General features: G+C 40.4%; 1 protein-coding gene across 2 annotated transcripts in view; it reads right to left on the bottom strand.

The window, feature by feature from the left end:
* Nucleotides 1-26,490, bottom strand: part of TADA2A (transcriptional adaptor 2A) — a 48,103-nt gene that overhangs the window by 5,906 nt on the left and 15,707 nt on the right. Inside the window, exons 5-13 of one of the 2 annotated variants that reach the window (XM_081219619.1) lie at nt 21,062-21,153; nt 18,118-18,275; nt 16,812-16,900; nt 15,158-15,230; nt 9,051-9,114; nt 7,657-7,700; nt 4,308-4,418; nt 2,728-2,799; nt 569-701 (exon numbers count right to left, since the gene is read on the bottom strand). In XM_081219619.1, the coding sequence (XP_081075745.1) occupies nt 569-701; nt 2,728-2,799; nt 4,308-4,418; nt 7,657-7,700; nt 9,051-9,114; nt 15,158-15,230; nt 16,812-16,900; nt 18,118-18,275; nt 21,062-21,153 (836 nt within the window). The remainder of the gene's footprint in view (nt 1-568; nt 702-2,727; nt 2,800-4,307; nt 4,419-7,656; nt 7,701-9,050; nt 9,115-15,157; nt 15,231-16,811; nt 16,901-18,117; nt 18,276-21,061; nt 21,154-26,490) is intronic. The other variant, XM_081219620.1, reaches the window with a different exon arrangement.

The raw sequence follows: 26,490 nt of genomic DNA, 5'->3' as shown, positions 1-26,490 counted from the left end.
ATCACAAAGACCATTCATGGGGAAAGGAGAGGAACATGATTCTCCAATGAAAACCATACCAATAGATACAGAGGGAGAAAGAAAGCATGGGGAGGGAATTTACTAATTTAAAAAAATAAGGTCAAAGTAGCAAAGTAGGATTCTAGGAGGCCAGTTATGTTTCTCAAAACTGTCAGTATGGTACTCTTTGTTTTTTTTTTTTTTTGGCAGTACGTGGGCCTCTCACTGTTGTGGCCTCTCCCGTTGCGGAGCACAGGCTCCGGGCACACAGGCTCAGTGGCCATGGCTCACGGGCCCGGCCGCTCCACGGCATGTGGGATCTTCCTGGGCCGGGGCACGAACCCGCGTCCCCTGCATCGGCAGGCGGACTCTCAACCACTGCGCCACAAGGGAAGCCCAGTACGGTACTGTTTCTGAGACAGCCTGCTAAAATTTTCTTAATTCTTCTAGTCACCCAATTATTACTGCCCTGCCATGTAGGATAGGGTGCCCACAGAATTCTCTGAAAATACAGGTAAAGGCCAAATCCTCCAAGAGATTGCTCCTTCCCCCTGGACTAATTCCTCACATGTCAGCCTGCCGGCGGAGCCACTGCTGGCAGGCACTACTGTCCTGGATGTACTGGAGAACCTCCGAGAGCATAGTGCGTTTGAGGCGTTCCTCTTCTCGAGTCTTCTTGAGGTGATCATAGGTTCTGGCACCTGGAGGTATTAAAAAACACTGCGACTACAATGACAACGCAGCAGAACTAACCGAAGGGTTTCCTAACTCATCAGCAAACTTCATCTTTCTTAATCTTTAATTTAAAAAAATTTTTGGCCGTGCCACAAGGCTTGTGGGATCTTAGTTCCCCAGCCAGGGACTGAACTCCATGCCCACGCAGTGAAAGCGCCAAGTCCTAACCACTGGACCACCAGGGAATTCCAGTCATTTTTAAATTTCCTTTGCAAAACTGCTTCCACAATTATTTTTCTAAGAGCAAAGTCATTTCCCCTAGTTTGAAATCCCTTTTTTGACAAGAAATAAAAATATTTTTATTCCTTTTCTACCTTTAAGACATTTGGGGGGAAAATCCCCAAAACAGAAAATTACAAGGAGTCCCTCATATTTCCATCCCCTAAAAGTAACTTTTAATATTGTCATATTTACTTCCTGTTCTATATTTTTCTATCCATATATTTTTCCAGGTCACACAAGTGCTATACACATACACTCTTCCTTAAAAACCAGTTAGAATTACAAATAAAAATAAATCCTCATTGACCAGCACTATTCCTTTCCCCTCTTTCCCAGAGCAACCAATATCAGGTAACCCAAACCTGGTATCAGAGTCTTTATACGCATCTTGATAAACGGTTGCACAGTGTTTTCTACATGTTACAAATGTATACAGGATCCAAAATATCACACCAGTGGGTTTCAAACCGTGTTCCACAGAGGCCCAGGATACCATGAAAATATCTCCAGGATTACGGGGAAGAGCAAGGGCACCAGCACAGACCAGTGGTCCTGTGCTCCACACATGACCTGAACCATCAGACTTCAACCAAAGTAGTTCTACTTTTATCTTATTTATGGATTAGTGCCCCACATAAAATTTCATTTTGTAAACGGTTTCCATTGTTAGAAATAAAGAGCCATTACAGCAGGCTGAACTTATACCCACAGGGCTACTTCTTGTGAGCAGTGGGTGATAGCTTTCAACCAACAGGAAGAGGGAGGAAATGCCGAAGATCATTGCAACAATAACAATAAAATGACAGAAACTGCCATTTACTGAGGATTTACTGTGTGCCAGGTATTGTGCTATGTTTTCATGTATTATCTCTAACTTAATCTTTTTAAAAAAATATATTTATTTTATTTATTTATTTGGCTGCACCGGGTCTTAGTTGCGGCACGCGGGATCTTTAGTTGTGGCATGCGGGATCTAGTTCCCTGACCTGGGATCGAACCTGGGTGCCCTGCATTGGGAGCGCGGAGTCTTAACCGCTGGACCACCAGGGAAGTCCCTCTAATTTAATCTTCATACTAACTCTAAGAGACTTGGAAAATTGAAATGAACAGAATTATAGATCTTGTGAAAGAACAGCCAGAATTCAAACTCAAGCTGTCCAAGTCTAGACCTCAGCTCTCAACTACTAACACACACTACCTTCCCTTATGACCTGGCTCTACTACAACTAGCTCCTTAATCACTTTAAACTTTAGTCTCTCCATTAAATGAAAATAACAATAAGTTTGTTACAAGAATTAAATGACACGATCCAGGTGAGGTGCACAGGGTAGGGCCTGGGGCATGGTAAACTGTTAGCTGCTATGAATATAATTATCACTACCTCAAGTAACTGGGATGTAAGCACCTAGAACCAGTTGAAGCTCCCTTAATAAGAATGATCAGACTATGCATCACTAAATTTAAAAAGGCTGAGGCTAAAAATTGGAATACAAAATCCTTTTTTTTTAGAGGCCACAACGGAATCCTAAATCTAAAACAGCATCTCTCTTTTCTTTGTGTCATAACTTTTACTTCACTTCAGATAATCCATATAATGGTATTTTATAAGGATTAAATAGGTGAAACTTTATGGGAAAGATTGAAAACTCATTCTGAAATGTGATAGCTTGTTTCCAAAAAAAAAACTCCATGGTACCTAAAACAGAGACACCCTCTATGTGTTTGGAAGACTTGCCCTCTGATTTAGTGTGTAGCTTAAGCATACTTACTACAAAAATTGGTAATGCCTGCTGTCCTGTATTCCTGGAGCCTCTTGATTTCCCTTCGGAGCTCGAATTCCACTGTTTATCCCCCCGAAAACAACAGAGGAGAAAAATTGGAAAAACAAAATCAACATTAATGAGCACTTTTACTGTTGAATATTTTCAGTAATTCTGCCTTCTATAACAGACTTGGCAATTCCATTCAGGGAATCCTAATTTTTGCTAATATCTCATTAGAAATTTTACCCAAGAGCTGACAAAAATGTACAACAGCTGTCTTTTGGCTTCTCTCTCCAGCTGCTTCCTAGAAAACGTATAGTGAACTGGTTGAATTCATTTAGCTACAGAAGTAATGAATATAATTTTTTAAACCACCAAGTTTCCCTGCTCTATGTATTCTCTGTTAAAAGTTCTAGTCACAAAACCAAATTCTTTTATGAAACCTGTCTCTGGTATTACTTGATGTGGCCCTTTTGCAAAGGAAGGACAAAAGCTCTGTGCTTCAAGTCCCGGATAGTTTCTTTACAGCTTTTCTCCTATAGGAACAAAAGAGCATTGTGTTTTCCATAAACCAAAGATTTCTGCCTCCTCTGAGCACACAGATCAGGTTGCACTGCTTGGGTTATTATGTGATAGAACATTCAAATTTGGGTGCTTTGAAACAGAGGATGAAGGAAGAACCTGGACAATCCACGGGGTGTTGTTCTTTGGACTGACACATAAACCAGGGATGGCACAAACTGGGACAGGAAGTGAAGGATAAATCACCCAGGATAATCACACAAAGAATGCCAACCAAACAGGGTGTCTGGTGAGGACAACCAACCTGGCTCAGATACATGCCTACAATGTCATGCAAGAAATGTGTGCATGATGGGTACAGGATAAGAGCCTTCATGAAGTATCTTCCCAGAACTAAACTTGGGGGTCAAACACCTGACTCTCATGAGTAAAGGTATAGACTTAGCCCCCCAGTCCAGACTGTTTTATAGTCTAGGCCTTACTGCCTTAACAACTTCAATTTTTTACAGTGAGAAATCAAATGTTAACTAGATAGAGCTCTCTCAGGGAAAAAGGCAAGAAAATGATGGAAGTACTATATACTATCTCGATGAGCCATCCAACTCTGTCCCCACTTAAAAAACTAGTTTTAATACTAAAATAATTATGAACAAAATAATATGATTTGCTTCAAAACAATCCAGTTGAGGATGGGAGGGGAGTGGGTGGTAAAGATGAAACTGGATTGGCCATGTGTTGATAATTGCTGAAGTTGGGTGATGGACACATGGGTGTTCATTATACTATGATCTCTATTTTTGCATGTATTTGAAAATGCCCATAATAAAAAGGGGGAAAAACTACTAAACTATTGTTTACCTAAGGGGAAAACAAGCCACTAGGCTTTCTAAGCTCTCTTCTCCCACCCCCAAAGTCCCAAATTAATCTCAAAGTAATAAAGTGGAAGAACTACAAAAAAATCCACTTATTTATTTACAGAACTTCACATAAAGCACACCATTATCTCTCCTATTTACATAAAAGCACACACACAAATATTTGCTCAAGGTTAAAAAACCACCTACATGCATGGCTTTCAATGAACTTGTCATGTTCCACTGGCCCCACTATCCTTGCAAATCGCCTCATTGTTTCATAAAGGTCTTGGACTTCCTTGGGATACCGCCGTTCCATTACTACAGAGGAAGCAAAGAATATAAAGATCTCTAAGTTTTCTGCATTTTTTTTTACAAGAAGTAAAATGGAAGAACATTATTCCTAACCTCATATGACTAACTTACCAATGACAGGAAGCAAACTGGAAAGCTAAGAATGCAGCACACTAATCATAATGATAAGAGAATCAGAGTGACTATGACACAGAGAGGCTGTTATCACTGGAGAGCATCTGCACTGCTGAGCACCCTAGAGACCTCCACACCTTGCTGCCTCTTAATCTATACAAGGGCAGGAAGTACTGGCAGTAACAGGAAAGATGAGTAGTAGATCATGTGTTTTCAGAAACAATGTGGGGCAAAATCTCTGGTATCAACTTCTGCAGAGGGCTTCCCTGGTGGTGCAGTGGTTAAGAATCCTCCTGCCAACGCAGGGCATACGGGTTCAAGCCCTGGTCCAGGAAGATCCCACATGCTGCGGAGCAACTAAGCCCGTGCACCAAAACTACTGAGCCCGTGCTCTAGAGCCTGAGAGCAACAACTACTGAGCTCACATGCCACAACTACTGAAGCCCACGTGCCTAGAGCCCGTGCTCCACAACAAGAGAAGCCACTGCAATGAGAAGTCTGCGCACCGCAACGAAGAGTAGCCCCTGCTCGCCGCGACTAGAGAAAGCCTGCATGTGGCAACAATGACCCAATACAGCCAAAAATAATAAACAAATAAAATAAATTAAAACAAATAAAAAATAAAAAAGAACTTCTGCAGAACAAGGGAAGTGCAGACAGACTAATTCATCTAGAAAAGGTAGATTAGCCTAGAAAAAGTGTGATCTCTTGCACGCTCCACCAAAAATAAAAATCTCTGTAACTACATATCCTCAAATGAGGCATTTATTTCTTCACTTTCTACATGGGTCATTTTGCCTTTCTCTAAACTTAATTAGGTACCACAACTTAATGTACTACTAATGAAGTTATATTTTGATAACGATGATGGAAGCGAATGGTCAAATATGCCATTTGGGATACCCATATGGGTCAGCAACTTTGAGGATCAGTACTGACCAATTTCTAATAAAAAGAGCTACCAGCAAAAAGATGGGTAGTAAAACCCACCAACAGTAACTGGTAGGTTGGAGCAGCCAGGAACTCTCCAACTGCTACTCAGTCATTTCAATAAGAGTAACTAGGCTAGTTTTGTCCACTCTCAGGCTAAAGATACAGGCTATCACTTATGACAGTTACTTAAATCAAGTCCTCTTTTCAGATGAATCTCTTTCTTTGCAGGAGAAATTCTTGCCCACAAATTCTAGGAGCTGATTTGATGGGCAGCCACAAATTGATTATTTTCACCACCAAACTCCCCGCCCCCACTACAGGGATAATACAGAAACATTTGGAGTAAAAGTTTTTAATTTGATGAAAAAAACTCCTATACCTACATATTAAGGTCACACGTACATTCAGTATAATGGCAACTGAAGACCTCTCAAACCACAACGCACATACCACTTCTTTCTCGGAAGCAACAGAGCTTCCTCTCAGCTCTGTATGTAAGAAATACAGTTAAAAGAATAAAGAGGCTAAACTGACCTCTGTCCACCAGCTGAGAACAGAATTTATACAAGAGTCAAGGTCTACTATGTAAAGGTTAAAATCAATTGACCTATCGTGGAAAGCCCAGGAATTCAGACAAAGGAACCCACTACTGTGGCTATCAGAACGTGACCAATTATTGTCTACAGAAAGGGCAAGGGAGATCTGACCTTGGGTTATTTTTGCAAACCCACAGCTCTCGATGAGGATGAGGTTAAATAGGCAATACTGTATACTGCTAGACGGAATATAAATTGATAAAACCATCTTTAAGGAAACAATCTGGCAGCATGTGTTAAGCATTTTTAATAATCATATTCTTTGACCTATTTAATTCCACTTCTGGGAATCTATCTTAAAAAAACAATTCTAAATACAGACAAAGCTCTATTCACAAACAAGTTTACCTTAGCTTTATTTATAATGATTAGAGAAACACTGAAAATAAGCTAAAGATCTAATAATAAAAGACAGGTTAAGCACGTCATTATATATTTATGTATCTATACAACATATTATGTAACTATTAGAAGTGACATCGTCAAAACACCATAATGTGTGTAATGGAAAGTGAAAAAGTAAAGGACATAAAATGTAACCTACTTATGACCATGACTCTTTTTTTTTTTTTTTTTGCGGTACGCGGGCCTCTCACTGTTGTGGCCTCTCCCATTGCAGAGCACAGGCTCCAGATGCGCAGGTTCAGCGGCCATGGCTCACGGGCCCAGCCGCTCTGCGGCATGTGGGATCTTCCCAGACAGGGGCACGAACCCATGTCCCCTGCATTGGCAGGCGGACCCTCAACCACTGCGCCACCAGGGAAGCCCACCATGACTCTATTAAATGATACTTAACCCAAGACTGGCTGACCTGAACCCTCCTGGCACAGAGTGTCAAACCCTATAAGATTCTATCAATTAGCATACGAAGCACAATCATTAGGTACTTTTACAAAAAAAAAGTCTTGTGACATACAACTATTATAAACATATATAAATATTGTAATTATTACGATATCATCATTCTTATGTTCTGAACAAACTCTACAGTGTAGAAGAAGAAAAAGTACAGAGACTCTTTCTGCCCAGCATAGGTTATCGCCAAATATTTAAAAGGTCAAAGTTAGCGATCATTTAAAAATCATAGTTTATTTCATCATCATACGATGCTAATGTCTTTTCTTGCTTGTTTGCCCCGACCATGCAAAATAAAGTTATCATTTTCTGTTAATTTTTTTCCATAAAAATATTTTCACAACCTGATGGTCAAAGTTATTTTATGTTTAACGTATAATTCCAAAACACAACCCTATCCAGTTCCAGAAGATGATCCATTAATATTCATGCTTTAATTACTATACTAATTTAAAAAAAAAAGAATTCTCATGCTAGTGTTACTGACCATATATTAATGGTTTGTAACTCTTACGATGCAACAGAATTGCCTTGAAGACTTTAAAAAAATACAGATGCTGTAGCTCTACCTCCAGAGGTTCTGACTTAATTAGTCTGAGGTGACTGTTCAGGCATTAGCATTTTTTACAGCTTCCTAGGTGATGCTAATATGCAACCTTGATTAAGACCTACTGTCATAAATGATTTGTTTAAAACTATTCAATAATGTTGGGAGAAATGTTAAAATAAGGAAAACTAATACTTACACTGAAACTTTCTAAGGTTGATTAATCCATGGTCTCTTATAATTCTAGAATGAAAAACATATATAGGATAATCAGTGTCACATTTAACAATGTTTTCCACACACAGCTTTCATTAGACATCCTAAACACTTCAAGGGGGAATACGGAGGTCCAGAGAAGTCACTCCCCACAAAGTTCTGCAGGTCAGAAAGTCTCCAGCACAATTTCAGGCTCTCAAGCATCATATATTTTTCCTCTCCTTGGGCACTGTAGATTCTCAATAACTATCTGCTGGATGAATGAACAGATCAATAAGCACTCACAAATAGTGAAAAACACATGTCTGTAACTTAAGATGAAACAGAAGGGAATCTGTGTCCATATCATAAAAATCATCTATTCAGCTTAGGGAAATGATAATTGAGAACAGCCGTTTAAGGGAAATCTGTGATCACACACTCAACATTTACAACTGTACATTCGCAGAATGCCTTGAAGCTATTTGAAATAAATCTTGTGCATGTTTAATGGAAGGTCATCATAAAGCATAAGATCTAATAGCGACCTCAACTACTGAGTTCTACAACACTGTCTAGCTCTAATTCCGTGTTTTAAGCAAAACAGAATTTAGGTAAACCATGCAGAGTTACGTGTCTGGAAACTCTGATTTATACCGGAGGTATTCATGACTAGCAATGAAGCTTCTCACAAGAACAGCTGGGTAATCTTCTTCAGCGCTTCTTAGAAGCTAACTCCAGACACGCAGAGAGTAAGCTTTCCTTTAGATCATGTCTTGGTCCCTCCAGAGTGCCTCCCAAGTCCCATTCCTTTTTCTTGTTGTGATGCCACTGTATCTCTAGTTATTAACACCATGGTAACATGCCTACACATACATACACACACACCCTCCGCATACCCTTCTCTGAACTGTTAAAGTCTCTGTAATCCAATAGGGGTTTGGGATCCATAATTTCTCAGTCTCAATGTATGTTTTTTGTTCTGTTGCAAAGAGAAGGAATAACCAAGAGTGACTGAAACTTGTTCATAATTTCTTTGAAATCCTTGTACATAAAAGACTTCTCATAAAAACTGAGCAGTTAGAATAGAGCATTATTAAGCGTAACAACTTAATAATATCTTGAATTTTTCTTGTTCCTTTTTTCCTTAAAACAGTGTATCCATATTATTCATTGGTCACCAAAACATCAAGAAAGGGTAAGGAAGGAGGAGGTTAAAAAGCAAGAAAAGGAGAGGTATTATTATCTCCTTTTAACAGATGGAAAAATTGAGATCCAAGGAGGTTAAGTGTATTCCTCAAGGTCCTAAGATGAGCCACAAGTGGAACTTGTTCTTATGGGCTATAGGTGGTCAATAGTCCAAAGCCAAAAGAAGGCAGGATGGTTTTCTAGACTTACTTTTTTCGCCTTTGTCTCTCCTTTAACCTGGAATGATAGATATCTACTACAGCCATCTTCAGAGCTATAAACAAACAAACAAACAAACCCTTACATATAAATAAAGCCAAGACAAGAAGAAATCTTTTGCCCAAGCTGTCCTAAACTTTCAACCTCATACTGCTAACTATTCCACACTCACTGGTCTGGGAAATCTGTCTCTTGGAAACAAAAATACCCTAGGATAGTGAATTTCTGTATCAGTAAATTACAGTAAAGTTCTTTTCTCCTCAGTATATGTTTATATGGGATTACGCTATAGATAACAATTTCTGCTTTTTCCTGAACACCTCTTTTGACCATGCTTTGCTATGTATATTATTAGCTTTCATATAACAGTTCAACAAGGAGTCTGAACTTTAGTAACACATGGACTAGAAATTACATCTGTCAGAGTTTCAGATTAGAAGAAAGAACTACCAAAATCTAACATGCTGAGCTATGAGCAGATGCACTACATCTGTATATAACTTCAATCACTGGGAAATGACCAGGAATACTTTATCCAGGCCATTCTCCCTTGGGTCTGAGATAAAAATAACATAAATTCTAGCTGGATGACCTGAAGAGATGAATGACTGCAATACTTTTTAAACTTTAAGTATTAAAAAAGAAGTATTAACTATCATGGATCTTTTGTTCATTTCTAACAAGTTCAAAACTTTAAACAACATGACTTTGTTTTTCCTCATAACTGCCCACAAACTAAAAATAATTCAATAATATCAGGTCCAAGATTTAAGGCAATGGTTTTCAAACATTTTTTCAGGTTGCAGAACTCTTTCTATAAATGAACTCTTTCTTGATTTACATGTGTTCCATATAGAAGCATAGGTACCACAGAATGCCCCATACCCTGCCAGTGTTTCCTAATAAAACTGCTGGGGAATGATAGGCTCTAGAACGCTGTGCTGGTGGAGATGCACTTTACATAACTGTGTGGTGGGAGAGGAAGGAGGCATGGGGAGAAGAGAACTGTCTCTGACATGCAGTACAACCAAGTACAAGCTTTATGGCGGACTCTACCTTTACTTCTTATGAGAAAGAGAAATTAGGACGTCAACAGTTCAAGGCAGAAAGAGAAGCAAATAAAATAGCTAAGTAAATAGTTGTCATACACTGAGTATTTATCACGTTCCAGGCTCTTTAGGTGCCTTATCTCATTTATCTACTCAATAATAAGATGAGTTCAATAGGAAAGAAACTACCTGAAGATCCAGCGGAAGTTAGTGCTAATTTTGACAAAATAGTTCGGTAATTTTTCTAAGACACTAACTTATCATGTTGTTTCTTGAGATGTGTGCGGGAATGACTTAATTAAACAGAAAAAAACTGAAGAGACTGTGTTACAGAAAAACTCTATAAATAAATCCTGCTGATAAATGGTTCTGGTGCTTGATCATTTCAGTAGTTTAAACTTGTACAACTGGCCCTGGAGAACAAAGGGAAGGAAGGGAACACAGAGAAACAAGTGGGAGAACTGGAATTCTCCCAGAGAAAAATTCATAGTTGAAGCTCTCCCTTGTCTTTATGAAGCACACTCAGATAGCAGCAACTGATTATAAGATCTTAACTGCATGAATAACCCCGGAAGGACCACAGCACAGCAGGCAGAACAGAAGTGAGGCAGACACTGAAAGAAAGAGAATCACAGGTTCATATTCTACTGAAAGTGAGTGGAGGGTCTAGTAAAGCAGGCAAAGACCCAGAGCTCCTTAAAAACAAACAAACCCAAAGCACCCATAACCTCTCCATTGATGCCAGGCCTCTGAAATCTCAGTTTTGGGGGATGACTAGTCTCCCTGTGACCACATTGGGGACTGATAACAAAGTTTCCAAACGGCTGGCCTTAAAATATTTCAAGAAGTGGGCAGAAGTCAGAGGCAGCTCCTTCCCACTGCAGTGTATTTCTAACATTGTTCAAAATAGCTGGCAACATGTTTCTGTTTTCCTGACAGAAGGCACCTGCTGCTTGCTTGGCAAGAAAACCTACTCAGAGGCCTTAACTGCAGAGAAGCCAATCAAAATCCCTACTGCAAGCACACAAGCACAAACCTGTGACTCAGGTATTCCCCAGAAGCAAAGCTTTTTAAAAGTCATTTCCCCCCAAAGATTTTGGCCAAGATGTACACAAGTAGTGCTATGAAGGAAAGACAACCATGTGACCTAATGGTTAAAAGTCAGCAACTAGGAAGCCTTAGCCAAGTCACTTCACTCCTTTGTGCATTTCTCTGAAAGCAGAATGGGAAAATATCTATTTCCACTTCTCAGGAATGTGGTTAAGCTATAGAAGATAAAAAATGTGAGATCTAAAAAGAAAAAAAAAGGTTCAAGGTTGTAGAGACATTAAGTATAGCACAATATTAAGAGCATAGACTCAAGATGGCCCTGCCACTTGCAGGTTACCTCTTGACCTCAGGCAAGTTACTTAAGATTCCTGCTCCTCAATTCCCCCATCTATAAAATGGGGGTAACAGTAATAACACCTAACCCAAAGAGTTTTGTGAGGATTAAATGAGTTCATGTGTGTCAAGGACTTAAATGGTACCTGGCAAACAGTAAGTGCTATACGTATTAGCTACTATTATTAATAGCATTTATGTCTAAAAAGTCCTAAACATAAAGCAGCCAAATCACCATCAAGGGAAGGGCACTGCCAGTAGGTAGGTAATAGGCACAGTGACCAGGCTGGACCTCTGATCGACTAATTGTTAAAGGCTCTAAAGGCTGACAATACGGACCAAAGAAAGAAAATCTGGGGGAAAAAGTGGTGGAGTATCCACATCTGGGCAAGAAATTTTGCTGAAATTGGCTTTCCAAATAGAAGGAGAGTGAACTGCTCTAATGTGCAACCCTGAGAAGTGCTGAAAACACAGGCCCAGTGCAGAGGAAGGAGTTCATGATGCCTCTTGCTTGCCTGGGTTATGGGCCAGCAATGATTACAAGATGCTGCACGCAGGGCTTAGCACCTATGAAACTCTGAGAAAGAAGAGTCCACAAATTTAGGAGAGGTTTTCCCAAATGAAAGCAGATGGAGAGCGATGTCCCCTAAGGAAAAGGAAACTATGCTGTGTGTATGCACTGACATCCCACAACATGCCACAGGGAGTGCCGAGTTATGTCTTTTGCATCTCTCTCTCTGGACCAATAATTTCTGCTTATTTCAATAAAATACTAGGAGGTGTCATTTAGGGATCTCAGAACCTCCTTATTTTCTTCCTTAGACACTACTTCACATGCAATCTTTTGGGGGCCCATTCTGAAAGACTTCTGGTATGGTGGAATGTAATTACATGTCCCTCCATTATGTCCCAGGCCTCTATAATGGACCATTTAAACCCCCTTTATTAGACAAATTCCATAAATCACAGCAAAAGTCTTGGGTGAGGAAAAGAGCTTCATGGCATCACCCAATTTTCTAGATGCAATCTTTCTAGGCGATGGGATACAAAGCCCAGTCAAACAGTTTACTTCCTTCCAGTAGTTATAAGTGAGGAAACATAAAAGGAATGTTATTAATGCTCAGTAATATTAAGAGTATAATGGTATAATGGAGTGGCAATAACACCAATCTGAATTATGTACCACGTTTCATTGGAGACATTCACCCTGACTAATCAGCATCATCCGTTCTTTGTTGGCCAGGGACACAAAGAAACAGCATGCAAAATTCCAAGGACTTGACCAAGATCACAGTGACTCAGAAGCAAGCCTGAGGTTGAATCACTGCCCTGATGTGCACAAAATATGTGCCCCTCTTTCTGTTCTAGGTGTGCATAAAAAGCTCCTTCTCATTCCCTCCTAGTTTCCTTGGGCTCCTAGTCCAAGGAAACTGCTGGAACAATATGTGCCCAACTCGACAGTGGGTCATACTGCCAAAGGAGCTAATATGAGAACTCAGAGCCATAAACAAAGCATCCCTCTGTGGCACCAGCAAGTCATCCCTTTGATCTCTAGTCCTGCCAAACCTCTTTATGATGCTATGATGCTATGATCTTTTAAAAAGCACCCATCTAAACATCTTACAGTGCACTACTAGACAGGGAGGGAAAGGAGAGGCAGGGATTGTTATATAAGCGCTGTTAAAACTACTTATGTATAACAATCAATAACTGATTCTTAGTTCAAATGAATTAGAATCAAATAACTTAAAAGGCTGCAGAAACTGTAGAAAGAACACAAATAACTAAAGTATGTTATAGGTTTGAAATGCTAACTGAAATAAAACTTGTTCATCAGTTCTTTTTGATTTTTTTTCCTTTTGCCCTCACTTAATTACAGAAAGGACCATAAGAGCACCAGCAGAAATTGCAAATCATGCTTCCACACAGGATGAAGAGTGAAATTAAATACGAACCATTACTACAGTTTTCTTAATAATGTTGAGGCTTAAGAATGAAGACCTTGGATTAGGGCCTGGAGAAGTGATTCAGCAAGTCCCTTACATAGTTGAGCCATGACTGATATAAGAGATTTTGACTTCCAAAAGTTCAGTACTTTTGAATAGTATCTAAAAGAATGATATTTATGAAACTGCTTTTTTGCATTCTGGATAAGAAAGATACAAGCCAGGAAACAATACCATTTTAATCAAAGCTGGTGTGTATGATGAGAAATACTGAATGGCAACCTGCACACTGCCTTCAAGAGAATGACACACGAGGTGAGGATAGACAATAACATGAATTATCAGGGCTGAAAAGCAGAGATTGACATGGAAGACTGAACAAACACAATGGCTCTAGTGAATGCTAAAGCAGTTTGCTTTAAAGCTTTCCTCTTTTAGTTCAATCTACGTCACTTTGACTTTCCTTAAAGTTGTGTGGGAGAAGAGAAATGAAATTTTGCAAAGAAAACTGCTCAAGATATATGTAGAGAAAAAACTCTAAAGGTAAAATTTTTATGAGGACTCTTTCTTCGTCCCAGATCTGATGTAACAAATATCTAGTCAGCTCTTCTATGGAGAGAAGAATAAAACTCCCCTTCAAGTGACAGAGGACCAGTTAATGCAACATGAAAACTTGATTTAAAATTCAACAAGGATTCTAACTTGCCTTTCCTACCTGGGATATACATTTAAGAAAAGCAATGGGGGCTTCCCTGGTGGCGCAGTTGTTGAGAGTATGCCTGCCGATGCAGGGGACACGGGTTCGTGCCCCGGTCTGGGAAGATCCCACATGCTGTGGAGTGGCTGGGCCCGTGAGCCATGGCCGCTGAGCCTGTGCGTCCGGAGCCTGTGCTCCACAACGGGAGAGGCCACAACAGTGAGAGGCCCACATACAGAAAAAAAAAAAAAAAAAGAAAGAAAAGCAATGAAGATGTTGTTTAGGAAATACAGAAACCAAAGGAGCATTATTCACCTACTGCTTCACCCTCAATTCTGGGCTGAAATGAAACAGAAGATTGGGGATTATTTTAAATATGTAGTTCACTGAAAATGGAAAGAAGGAAAAAAAGACATTCACTGAAAGTCTAACCATCCACTTTTAAAAGCCTTGTTGGCATTAGCCATTTATGTTATAACAAAAGAGTTGACATAAATCCTTAGAGGGTTAATCTTAGCTGAGAATTCAGAAGTGCTAAAAATTCAACAGTTCTGAGAAACAAGAGATTTCCAATCTTGGTCTAAAAACTCTTGAACTTCCATTCTTTTCCCCTGCTATGGGAAATTTTGGGTAACAAATTATAGTGAACATCTAGTATCAGCAGTTGTTATTGAAGTCCCAAGGTCTTCACCCTGATTCCCTTTCTTTTAAAGAGGCAGTGAGGGCCATTTAACCAATTACCTCAGTGTAGGCTTATCTCAGCCAAAAGAAAGCTCACACAGTCCAAAGGATGGGATATTCCCAGCTACCCTTATATGATCAACATTCTCACCATCATCACAAATGATCTTTCTCATTATGGTCAAATCCCAGCAACAGGGTAAGTTCAGCAACTTAACCACTGTAATTTGAGTCCCATAAGGGGCAGGAGACATGTTTTATTCATTCTTATATTTCTAGCACCCAATACCGTGTCATCACAGTTTGCAATCAATAAAAACATTGGCTGTAATAAAATGTTACCATGTAAAATGTCCGAGTCATCTTCAACAAAATCAATGTCTCTCAAGTCCCATTCTGCATAATTGTCAAACTCCTGTTTGGGGAAAAAAAATTCCCATCTAAAATCCATCAGCTTTGAGTAATGCCTTTACAGGAGCCATGCTTTAGAAGCAAATGGCAAATATATAAACAAACACTTGCTACAAAGTACTGAATGGAGTACAAGGCCAGGACAACTGCCATAAGTAAATAAGTCATGGGAAAAAACTGAGAGGCTTTCAGGCAGCAGTGACAGCAAAAAATGAGAAAGTTATGAGTCCAGGAATAAAGCCAAACGTATTGTTCTAAAAACTAAAAGTAGTCTGTTCATGAAATCTAACTCAAGAAAATCTAACTCCTACTAGCCCTTCGAGTATTGGGTCGGCCAAAAAGTTCGTTCGGGTTTTTCCGTAACATTTTACAGAAAAACCCGAAAGAACTTTTTGGCCTAACCAATATTTAGGTAAGAAAATTGTCTGCATTAATTCATCTACCCTTTTACCACCATCTAGGGCTCTATTTATCCCATAATATTGCTTACACAGCTCAATGGGTAGATTTGTTCATGTTCTATTCAATGACTGCAATCTGTAGGGGTAGTGTCTCTGAGGTAGCTCTACAACAGCAGCTGCCACGAACAAAATGCTGACTTGGGTGTGGCTAGCAAAATTGTTTGTAGTTTGCTAAACTTTAATTACCTCCAAGAGCACTATAATTGCGGATTAGGTGATACATCAAGAGACTTGTGACTACATTCACATGGCTTTTAACTCCATGGCTGAATGAAGAACATGTAGTTTTTATACACATTCATCATTCTTCATCAACTTGTGAATATAGCACAGAGGTCAGCAAACTGCAGCCTATAACCAAATTCAGCCCACTGCCTATTTCTGTAAATAGTTTTACTGGAGCACAGGCATGCTCATTTGTTTACTACTATCTATGCTGCTTTTGCATAATAATGGCAAAGTTTAGTTCCAACGGAGAATTTATGGTCTACAAAATCTAAAATATTTACTATCTGGACCTTAATAGAAAGTTTGCCAACCCCCTGATATAGTACAACCTCGAAAACCCCTAGATGTGGAATGAAACTTATGAAGTAGGTTTTTGGGGCTTCTCTGGTGGCACAGTGATTAAGAATCTGTCTGCCAATGCAGGGGACACGGGTTTGAGCCCTGGTCCGGGAAGATCCCACACGCTGTGGAGCAACTAAGCCCATGCACCACAACTACTGAGCCCATGTGCCACAACTACTGAAGCCCAGGTGCCTAGAGCCCGTGCTCTGCAACAAGAGAAGCCACTGCAATGAGAAGCCCGCACACCGCAACGAAGAGTAGCCCCCGCTCCCCCCAACTAGAGAAAGCCTGCGCACAGCAACGAAGACCCAATGCAGCCAAAAATAAAAATAAATAAAATAAAATAAATTGATTTTAAAAAAAGAAATAAGTTTTTGCTCTGAAGAATTTTTACCTTTCTAAAAGAAATATTTATTTACAAATGAGAAAAAGGCACTCAAATGGAGAAAATGTGGCTCGACAAGTTAGAGTGCTATGAAAGTCTCTTTTTACTGGCATGGAACCTATAGGTAAGAGATATAGCCTCATCCTAAACAAAAACAAGTTTCTCTTACCTCAGTGAAATCTGCTCGAGCTGGCATGTATCCTGCCATGTCCCGAGAAAGCAAGGAATCAAAGGTAGGTCGGGGAGGGTCATCTGTAGCTGAAAGAATTTAGTTTTTCTTAGTTACTTAATAAGATACTGGCATAAAAAAGTGACACAAAGAAAGTCCTCATTTAGACTCTGAAATATTTTTGTTTGGAGAAAGACAGTGTCTGAGAGGATAAATAAAATGCAAGACATTTTTATAAAGAAAAAGTAAAAAAAGATAAAGTATTAATGGAAACAAATTGATTTCTTGAAAAGGAAACTAAGACTTAGGGAGTCCTCTAAGTAAATACAGAAATTCCTTCTTATTTTTGCTTTCCTAATATGAAAGAAAATCAAGGATCTTTTCTTCAGTATTACAGAACTTGACTATTTACCCTGTCTGCTTCAGCTCCCTTACCCCTTAGGACCAATCTCAATTTACAAATCCCATCCAACTGACAGGCAAAAAACCCCACTGGATTTGGAGTAAGCCAGAATTGAGTCCAGGCTCTACTGTAACATCCACTAGTCCCATGACCTTGTACAAATTATTTAACCTTTCTGAATCTCAGTTTCCTTGTGTGCAAAACAAAAGCACTTGCTCTGCCTGTCTCACTGGGTTGCCATGAGGAAGAAATGGTCTAAGGCATTTGAGAACAAAGTGCTAACATCCAAAGGGCTATCCAAATAGGAGGTATCATCAGGTTTTGAGTTAGTCACCTAGGAAACTGTTTCCAGAGAGTATGAGGAAAGAGGTGGGGAAAGAAAAACATTCATATTTCATTACTCGTGCTCTGGGAGTCATTCAGAAAAGACGTCCATTTATAATTCATCATGGGTTTAGTTATGTTTTGTTAGAAGACCCATGAGTCCCTAAGTCACATGAGATTGAAAAAAAAGAAAACGATGGGCTTCCCTGGTGGCACAGTGGTTGACAGTCCGCCTGCCGATGCAGGGAACACGGGTTCGTGCCCCGGTCCGGGAAGATCCCACATGCAGTGGAGCGGCTGGGCCCGTGAGCCATGGCCGCTGAGCCTGCGCGTCCGGAGCCTGTGCTCCGCAACGGGAGAGGCCACAACAGTGAGAGGCCCGCGTACCGCAAAAAAAAAAATTTTTTTTAATTTAAAAATGAAATAAAAAAAAGAAAAAAAAAGAAAAAGAAGAGTTTGCTATTATTACCACAACCAAGTGAAGAAAAATAACAAATTGCTTCTTGGACTTAACACTGAGATGATTAATTATAATGAGCTAAACACTGGACTCTCTTACTGATACAGGGAGGTACTTACAGTGAAATGGAATGGCTGTGTCAGCAGTTTTTGCCTCCTCTGCTTGCTTCAGGTTTAGCAGGGTAGATGCAAATAGAGGGTTATTGATGAAATGCTTCATGTAGTGCTTCTCACACTCCTCCTTGGTCTTGGTGCACATTTGATTGGCTACATCCTGCCTAGAGTGTGGAAAAAGAGAGAAGGAAGTAGTGCTTTCGTCTATACATAATGGTCAAAGCATGGTTTGTTCTTTCCATGTTTTAAGTCCTACCTATATAACGTCTGGAACTTGACACCTCCAAACTGGTATCATGGAGCTATCAGCAGAACACTGAGACAAATATAAACATAGCACTGGTGCAATCTGATGTTCCAGATCCCGCTATTTGGAGATTCGGAAACAATATTTAAAAAGCCCTTTCCTGGACTTCCCTGGCGGTCCAGTGGTTAAGACTCTGCCCTTCCAATGCAGGGGGTGCGGGTTCGATCCCTGATTGGGAAACGGAGATCCCACATGCCATACGGCGTGGCCAAAAAAATAAAAACATAAAAAGCCCTTTCCTTTCTACCAAAAGAAAGGAAGACCACTAGAAAATATGTAAGCTAGGCTCCACTGAAAGAATTGCTATAAATAACAATAAGCCACTTCAGAACATTCAAAATGTACATTAAGAGTAGGTTTTTTTTTTGTTTTTTTTTTTTGCAGTACGCGGGCCTCTCACTGTTGTGGCCTCTCCCGTTGCGGAGCACAGGCTCCAGGACGCGCAGGCTCAGCGGCCATGGCTCACGGGCCTAGCCGCTCCGCAACATGTGGGATCCCCCCAGACCGGGGCACGAACCCGTGTCCCCTGCATTGGCAGGTGGACTCTCAACCACTGCACCACCAGGGAAGCCCCAAGAGTAGTTTTATATTCACATGTTTTATAGTTTACAAAACACTTCACATGAACAAACATTTCTTTACTAGAGCTCTCATGACAGACCAAGCTCTCAGCTAGAAATATTCACAACATAATTTAAATAAATCCTAGTATTAACTGTGTAGTGTATTTACTATCTCAATTTCACAGATGAAAAAATGAGGCCCAAAGAGATTAAGAAACTTGCTTAAGAACACAAAGCACATAAGTCACAAAGCCACTTAATTTTTACTTAAGACCTCTGACTCCTGGCCCAGATGATGGAAAGGTACAGGTGAAATCTCTCCAAGTCTGCTCTCAACTTCTCTCTTCCACAGTACTTCACTTGTCCTTCTCCTAAGGCATTACTATGCTCTGCTTTGTGTACTTGAATCATCTGTACATATATTTTTTTTTTTTTCTTTTTGCGGTATGCGGGCCTCTCACTGTTGTGGCCTCTCCCATTGCGGAGCACAGGCTCCGGATGCGCAGGCCCAGCGGCCATGGCTCACGGGCCCAGCCGCTCCGCGGCATATGGGATCCTCCCAGACCGGGGCACGAACCCGCATCCCCTGCATCGGCAGGCGGACTCTCAACCACTGCGCCACCAGGGAGGCCCTGTACATATATTTTGATTCCCCTACTAGACTATAAGCTTCTTGAGGTCAGGATACATGTCATAATTCTTGGCTCTAGCATCCTCACCACCAAGCTTAGTGTCTTACCCACAGCAGACACAGAAATAATGGTCTTTTTGTGGTCTTTGCTGAGAGGGAAGGGGGACCAAGAGGATTAGCCTATTTTACAGTTAGAATGGTAGGAAAAAGTGAAAAACCAGGCCAAAGATGACTAGCAAGCGAATGGTCACTCTTCCTGTCTTCTTTGGTATTCCCATAGTAAACAGTATGTTATGATACTTAATAAATGTTCAATGAATGGATACGAGCAAACTGTGAACTGAACTCAACTCTCCTTCTTCAAGGCCCTGGATGTAAGGGAGGCAGCACAGTATATTCTATTAACATCAGGATAGATTATCTACACTAGGAAGTCGGACAAGGAAGAGCCAGTTAAGGGCCCTTCACTAATAAACTATGTGGTCGTAAGAAGTCATTTTAACTCCCTAAGCTTCAGATTCTTCATGAACAAAATATATTTTAAAATGCCTCTGCTGGGACTTCCCTGGTGGCGCATTGGTTAAGAATCCGCCTGCCAAGGCAGGCGACACATGTTCGATCCCTGGTCCCGGAAGATCCCACATGCCGCGGAGCAACTAAGCCCCTGAGCCACAACGACTGAGCCTGCGCTCTAGAGCCCACGATCCACCACTACTGAAGCCCGCATGCCTAGAGCCCGTGCTCCGCAACAAGAGAAGCCACCACCATGGGAAGCCCGCGCAACACTAGACCCAACTCAGCCTAAATAAATAAATAAGTAAATAAATAAAATCACTTAATAAAGAAAAAAAAAAAAGCCCCTGCTATCTGGTTCACAAAATGACATCATCGGTGTGAAAGTACTCCCAAAAGGTAAAAATGAAAGTGGTGGTATTATTAGTAAGCAGTGTCGCCTCACATGGCAACAGCCGTGAGTGCTATTCAGTTCTTGCAGGTACCTACAAGCTAAAAACAGGGAATGAGGATAGGCAGTCTGTCAAACTTGAATCTCAGGTAAGCCATGGCTGTCTAAAGTCTGACTCACTTAAATGACGAGGGCATCTACAGCCAAGAAAACTTCAGAAATCAGAAAGGAGCAGTAACTAATAAGTCTAAACTTCCCCACTATTCAGAAAGGAATAACCAACCTTCCTTGTGTGGATATGTCCAAAGCAGCCCTTTAGAGCTGTCCAGTCATGGACCACTGAACATCTCATAGCCCTGTGAGGCATTTAGGCCTTGGAAAATAATGTGCAGAGGGGAAGAGGACTTGTCTCTAAGTCACGGGTCAATAGAAAAGCAACATGTGGCCCCCAAACTCCTTTTTCTGAGACTCCTCCTTTTACCCTCAACAGCACCTTCTTCTTGGAGCCCACTAGCGCATGAGAACCCTTACTCCCAAGCTCTTACCAATTTCCAAAGCCACAGTCCATCACAGCTTCTAAAAGGGCCATTTCTTCTTGAGCAGTCCAGCTGGGGTCAAGAACAGGAAAATCTGAGGTCTAAGGAAGAAAAAGTTTGGCCTAAGAACAGACACAGAAATGGAACCCGGCAACCCCAAATGTAATCCTAATTATAGTCAAATGGCTGTCATTCTCATGGTATTGAGAGGTGCCTAAAGTACATTCTTATTAGCTGTCCACAGGCCCCCACCTCTACTTCCACCATTAGCTACAAGCGTCTACAATAAATATTATCAACCATAAATGCCACTGTAACTTAGGCAGAAATATATGTTTTTTAAACGTAGCAAAAAGGTAAATATAAGTATTATAGTATGTTCCCATTTAGCTAAGAAAGATAGGAATACAAATATGTATATTTCTATCATTTTTTTTTGCGTTACGCGGGCCTCTCACTGTTGTGGCCTCTCCCGTTGCGGAGCACAGGCTCTGGACGCGCAGGCTCAGCGGCCATGGCTCACGGACCCAGCCGCTCCGCGGCATATGGGATCTTCCTGGACCGGGGCATGCCTGCATCGGCAGGCGGACTCTCAACCACTGCACCACCAGGGAAGCCCCTATTTCTATCATTTAAAATGCAAGAATAAACCATATATTAAAACCAAGGTTACCTGTGGGGAGGGAGGGAGGAGATAGGGTGGAAAGGACAAGGATAGAAGCTGAACCTCTCTGAATATTCCTTGTTTGTAGACTTGACTTTGAAAACATAAATACTGTACATTAACTATTAAATTTTAAAATCATAAGAATCAAAAGCAAAATGTAACAAATAAACCCATGAATTAATTTTAAGGCATAATCACACAGGAAGAAACAATCTCAAGTGACTTTAAAACACAGTAACTTGATCAAATATTTCTAGTAGAATATACCTTAAAAGTAAAAGGAACTGCCAAAAAAATCTTAAACTGTTTTCAAGTAGTGTTGGTGGTTATTCTGATATTATTACATGTTGACATGCTGTGGGGTAAAGCAAATAAGTAACTGTATTGGTGTCACTGCGCAGTGGGACTTGGAGCTTGGGGAAAAAAAGAGATGTAAGATCTATGAGGCTATGTAAAACCATGTAGTCTTGTTATTTGAATTCAAAGTTTTAGTATGGGGACTTCCCTGGTGGTGCAGTGGTTAAGAATCCACCTGCCAATGAAGGGGACATGGGTTCGAGCCCTGGTCCGGGAAGATCCCACATGCTGCGGAGCAACTAAGCCTGTGCGTCACAACTACCGAGCCTGCACTCTAGAGCCCGCGAGCCACAACTACTAAGCCTGCGTGCCACAACTGCTGAAGCCCGCGTGCCTAGAGCTCATACTCCACAACAAGAGAAGACATTGCAATGAGAAGCCCAGGAACTGCAACAAAGAATAGCCCCCACTCGCTGTAGCTAGAGAAAGCCTGCGCGCAGCAACGAAGACCCAACACAGCCAAAAAAATAAAATAAATTAAATTAATAAATAAAATTTAAAAACAAGAAAGTTTTAGTATGAACTCATGTTGTATTTGTCTTAAAACAATAATTTCCTATATAGAGAACTAGTGATTCTAGTGGGGGGGGCACAATACAGGGGTGGAGGAGTGGGAGGTACAAACTACTGGGTGTAAGAGAGGCTACAAGGATGTATTGTACAACACAGGAAACACGGCCAATATTTTGTAGTAACTGTAAATGACGTGTAACCTTTAAAAATTGTACAAGAAATTAAAAAAAAATCCTATCACTGTTCAATGAAAAGGTCTAGAAAAAATGACTAACCCAGTAGCAATGAACACTTCTAGCACCCAGTATGTGGTCTCTAAATACAATTTCCCACTAAAGGAACCAGGGCTCCTTGAAGAAAAAGGCAATTCCAGGTTTGGGTAGGAAATGTACAAGATGAGACTGGAACATTTCATTACACTGGAGAGCAAAGAAACTCTCAAAGATGAAAAGAGTCCTGTCAAAAGGATTCAGAGGTCAACTTGTAGAGGCTCCCACTGACCAAAAATGGAACATTCTGAGCATTAATAAGAACTGCAAAGGATTACAACACATTAAACCTTCTAAATATCTAGAGGATGCCAGGGAACCAACTCATACTTTCAAAACTAGTAAATAATGGAAATAATTTATCCTGCCCTTCTGTACAAACTTTACCTCAGGGTGACCACACAGATAATGAAATTTCTTTTTATAGAATTATTTAATCTCATAAATTAAAAGGAGTGATAGAACTGAAAGATAACTATGTATTTTGCAATTCCAGAAGAAAAGATCTAAACAATGATCATGAATGAATCTAATATAGCCAGTATATATTAACTACTAATTTGTAGGAAACACAGAAATCAGAGGAACACGTTAATCAGCAAAATCTAGACTGCACTAACATCCATAAGATAAACCCAGGTTTTTAAACAAACTATATGAAACAAGAGAAAGAGTGAGGGAAGGAGGGGAAGGAGAGGGAGAACCCACAGGATAAATATATGAGGCAATCAATTGGAATGTATGGACCATATCTGAATTCCAAATAGCACTGTAAAAGGTAAAAGAAAAATGATGATACCACTACACATTCATGATACCCACTAGAATACGAGGATGAAGAAAATGACAACAACAAAACTTGGCAAGCAGGTGGAGCAATCAGAACTCTCATACACTGCTAGCTGAGGTGTAAAGTGATACAACCATTTAAGGGAACTTTTTGACAGTTTCTTAAAAGTTAAATAATCATTTATTTTATGACTCAGCAATTCCACTCCTAAGTGTTTACCCAAGAAAAATGAAAATATATGTCCATAGAAAGCCTTATACAAAAATGTTCAAAGCAGCTTTATTCTTTTTTTCTTTCTTAAAGTATTTTTTTAAAACTAATTTATGTATTTATTTTTTGGCTACATTGGGTCTTCATTGCTGCATGGGCTTTCTCTAGATGCGGCAAGCAGGGGCTACTCTTCGTTGCAGTACATGGGCTTCTCATCACGGTGGCTTCTCTTGTTGCAGAGCACAGGCTCTAGACACATGGGCTTCAGTAGCTGTGGCATGAGGGCTTAGTAGTTGTGGCTCGCGGGCTCTAGAGTGTGGGCTCAGCAGTTGTGGCGCACAGGCTTATTTGCTCCACAGCATGTGGGATCTTCCTGGACCAGGGCTCAAACCTGTGTACCCTGCACTGGCAGGAGGATTCTTAATCACTGTGCCACCAGGGAAGTCCCTTTTTTTTTTTTTTTTGATGTGGGCCATTTTTAAAGTCTTTATTGAATTTGTTACAATATGGCTGCTGTTTTATGTTTTGGTTTTTTGGCCCTGAAGCATGTTGGATCTTAGCTCTCCAAAGAGAACCCCTGTATTGGAAGGCGAAATCCCAACCACTGGACCACCAGGGAAGTCCCTCACAGCAGCTTTATTCTTAATAGCCCCAAACTAGGCAAAGTCCAGTCTCTATCAACAGGAGAATGGATAAACAAACTGTGCTATATTCATACCATGAAATATTACTCAGTAACAAAAAAGAATGAACTATTATTATATACAACTTGAATAAATCCCAAAAACATGCTGAATGAAAGAAACCAGAAACAAGAGTACATACGGAATGAATCCATTTGTATGCAGTTCTAGAATATGCAAAACTGATCTATGGTGATAAAAATCAGAATAGTGATTGTTTCAGGTGTGGAGAAGAGAGCAGTTTTTTTTTTAAAGCTTTTTGAGATGATTGGAGAAATGTGAAAAGTGACCTTTGTTACTTTAAAATTTTAGAGGGACCTAATGAGACATTTACAGATGAAATGATACGATATCTAGGGGATTTGTTTCAAAATAAGCTGGAGGGGTACGGGTTTAGATTAAACAAGATAGGGTATGAGTTGGTAATTTTAAGAACCAGTGACAGGTATATGGGAATTTATTACACTATATGTGGTAGTTGATTACAATGGTGGCCCCCAAGGAACTTCTAGAATTCACATCTTCATGTGGTCCCTTCCCATTTAATAAGGGCTGAACCTGTGACTTGCTTAAGAAGGCCTGGCAGCTTCTACTGTTTCGCCTTTGGTAGCCCTGAACCACCACGTAAGAATTCTAGCCTCCTTTCTGGAAAGACCACGTGGAGCAGCCACATGGAGAGAGAGAGGCCCTAAGGCTACCTGGAGAGGAACCAAAGACCTCAGGCAGTTAAGGTGTTCCATTTCAACCAACTCAAGCCATTCTGAGGTGCTAAAAGTGAAAAAATCCCCTTGGACTTCCATTCCCAGCACACCATGTGGAACCAATGAAAGCTACTCTCATGGTGCCAATCTGAATTCCTGACCCACAAAACTGTGAAAGATAATAAAATGGTTGTTATTTTAAGCCATGAAGCTTTCTTGTTTGTTTTGTTTGTTAATTAATTAATTAATTTATCTTTGGCTATGTTGGGTCTTCATTGCTGTGCGTGGGCTTTCTCTAGTTGCGGTGAGTGGGGGCTACTCTTCATTGCGGTGTGCGGGCTTCTCATTGCAGTGGCTTCTCTTTGTTGCGGAGCACGGGCTCTAGATGCGCGGGCTTCAGTAGTTGCGGCACGTGGGCTCAGCAGTTGTGGCTCATGGGCTCTAGAGCACGGGCTCAGTAGTTGTGGCGCACGTGCTTAGTTGCTCCATGGCATGTGGGATCTCCCCAGACCAGGGCTCGAACCCGTGTCCCCTGCATTGGCAGGCGGATTCTTAACCACTGCGCCACCAGGGAAGTCCCTAAACCATGAAGTTTTGAGGCAGCTATTAGGGGCAACAGATAACTGAAACACCATTTTCTGTATTTTAGTATATGCTTGAAATTTACTAAGTTAAAAAAAAAAAGTGACACAAGACATCCTCGGATCACATGGGATCACATGGGCGTTTAGAAATTGTTCTATCTTTTGTTAATGGCAAAAAAAATCTGTGATCTGTGAAATTACATTACTAATAAGCAATATATTTTATCTGAGCACGTACTAGGAATATGCCTCACATGAGATATTTCGGATACGAGATCCGAAAGAGAAATTTCAGAGTCTCTCTGTCTGTATTAAATTCAAAATAATCACTCAATCTGGAAAGTACCATAAATACAGGTAAATATGACAACTCATAATTGAAAAGCCTGTTATTTCTAAAAGTGTATTTTAGAATATTAATTAGTCCTCACCAACTTTACTGTGAGATAAACCAGAAAGACTTTCTACACCAAAAAATAAATGGGCATAAGTCAGTTTTTCTTAAAGTTGAATCAATATTATTCGATTTCTGGACCCAATCTTGGCCCTACCGACCCAGAATTTCTAACAGTGAGGCCTAGGAATCTATAATTTTAAGAATCTCCCAGGTGATTCTTATGCACTAAAGTTTAAGAATCACTGGTATAAAGGGTGTGGCTGAAAG

The sequence above is a fragment of the Mesoplodon bidens genome, assembly GCF_964165515.1.
Source record: "Mesoplodon bidens genome assembly, chromosome: 19".
Taxonomy (NCBI): Eukaryota; Metazoa; Chordata; class Mammalia; order Artiodactyla; family Ziphiidae; genus Mesoplodon; species Mesoplodon bidens.
Note: the sequence above shows the minus strand (reverse complement) of the source record. Positions and strands in the feature narration are given on the sequence as shown.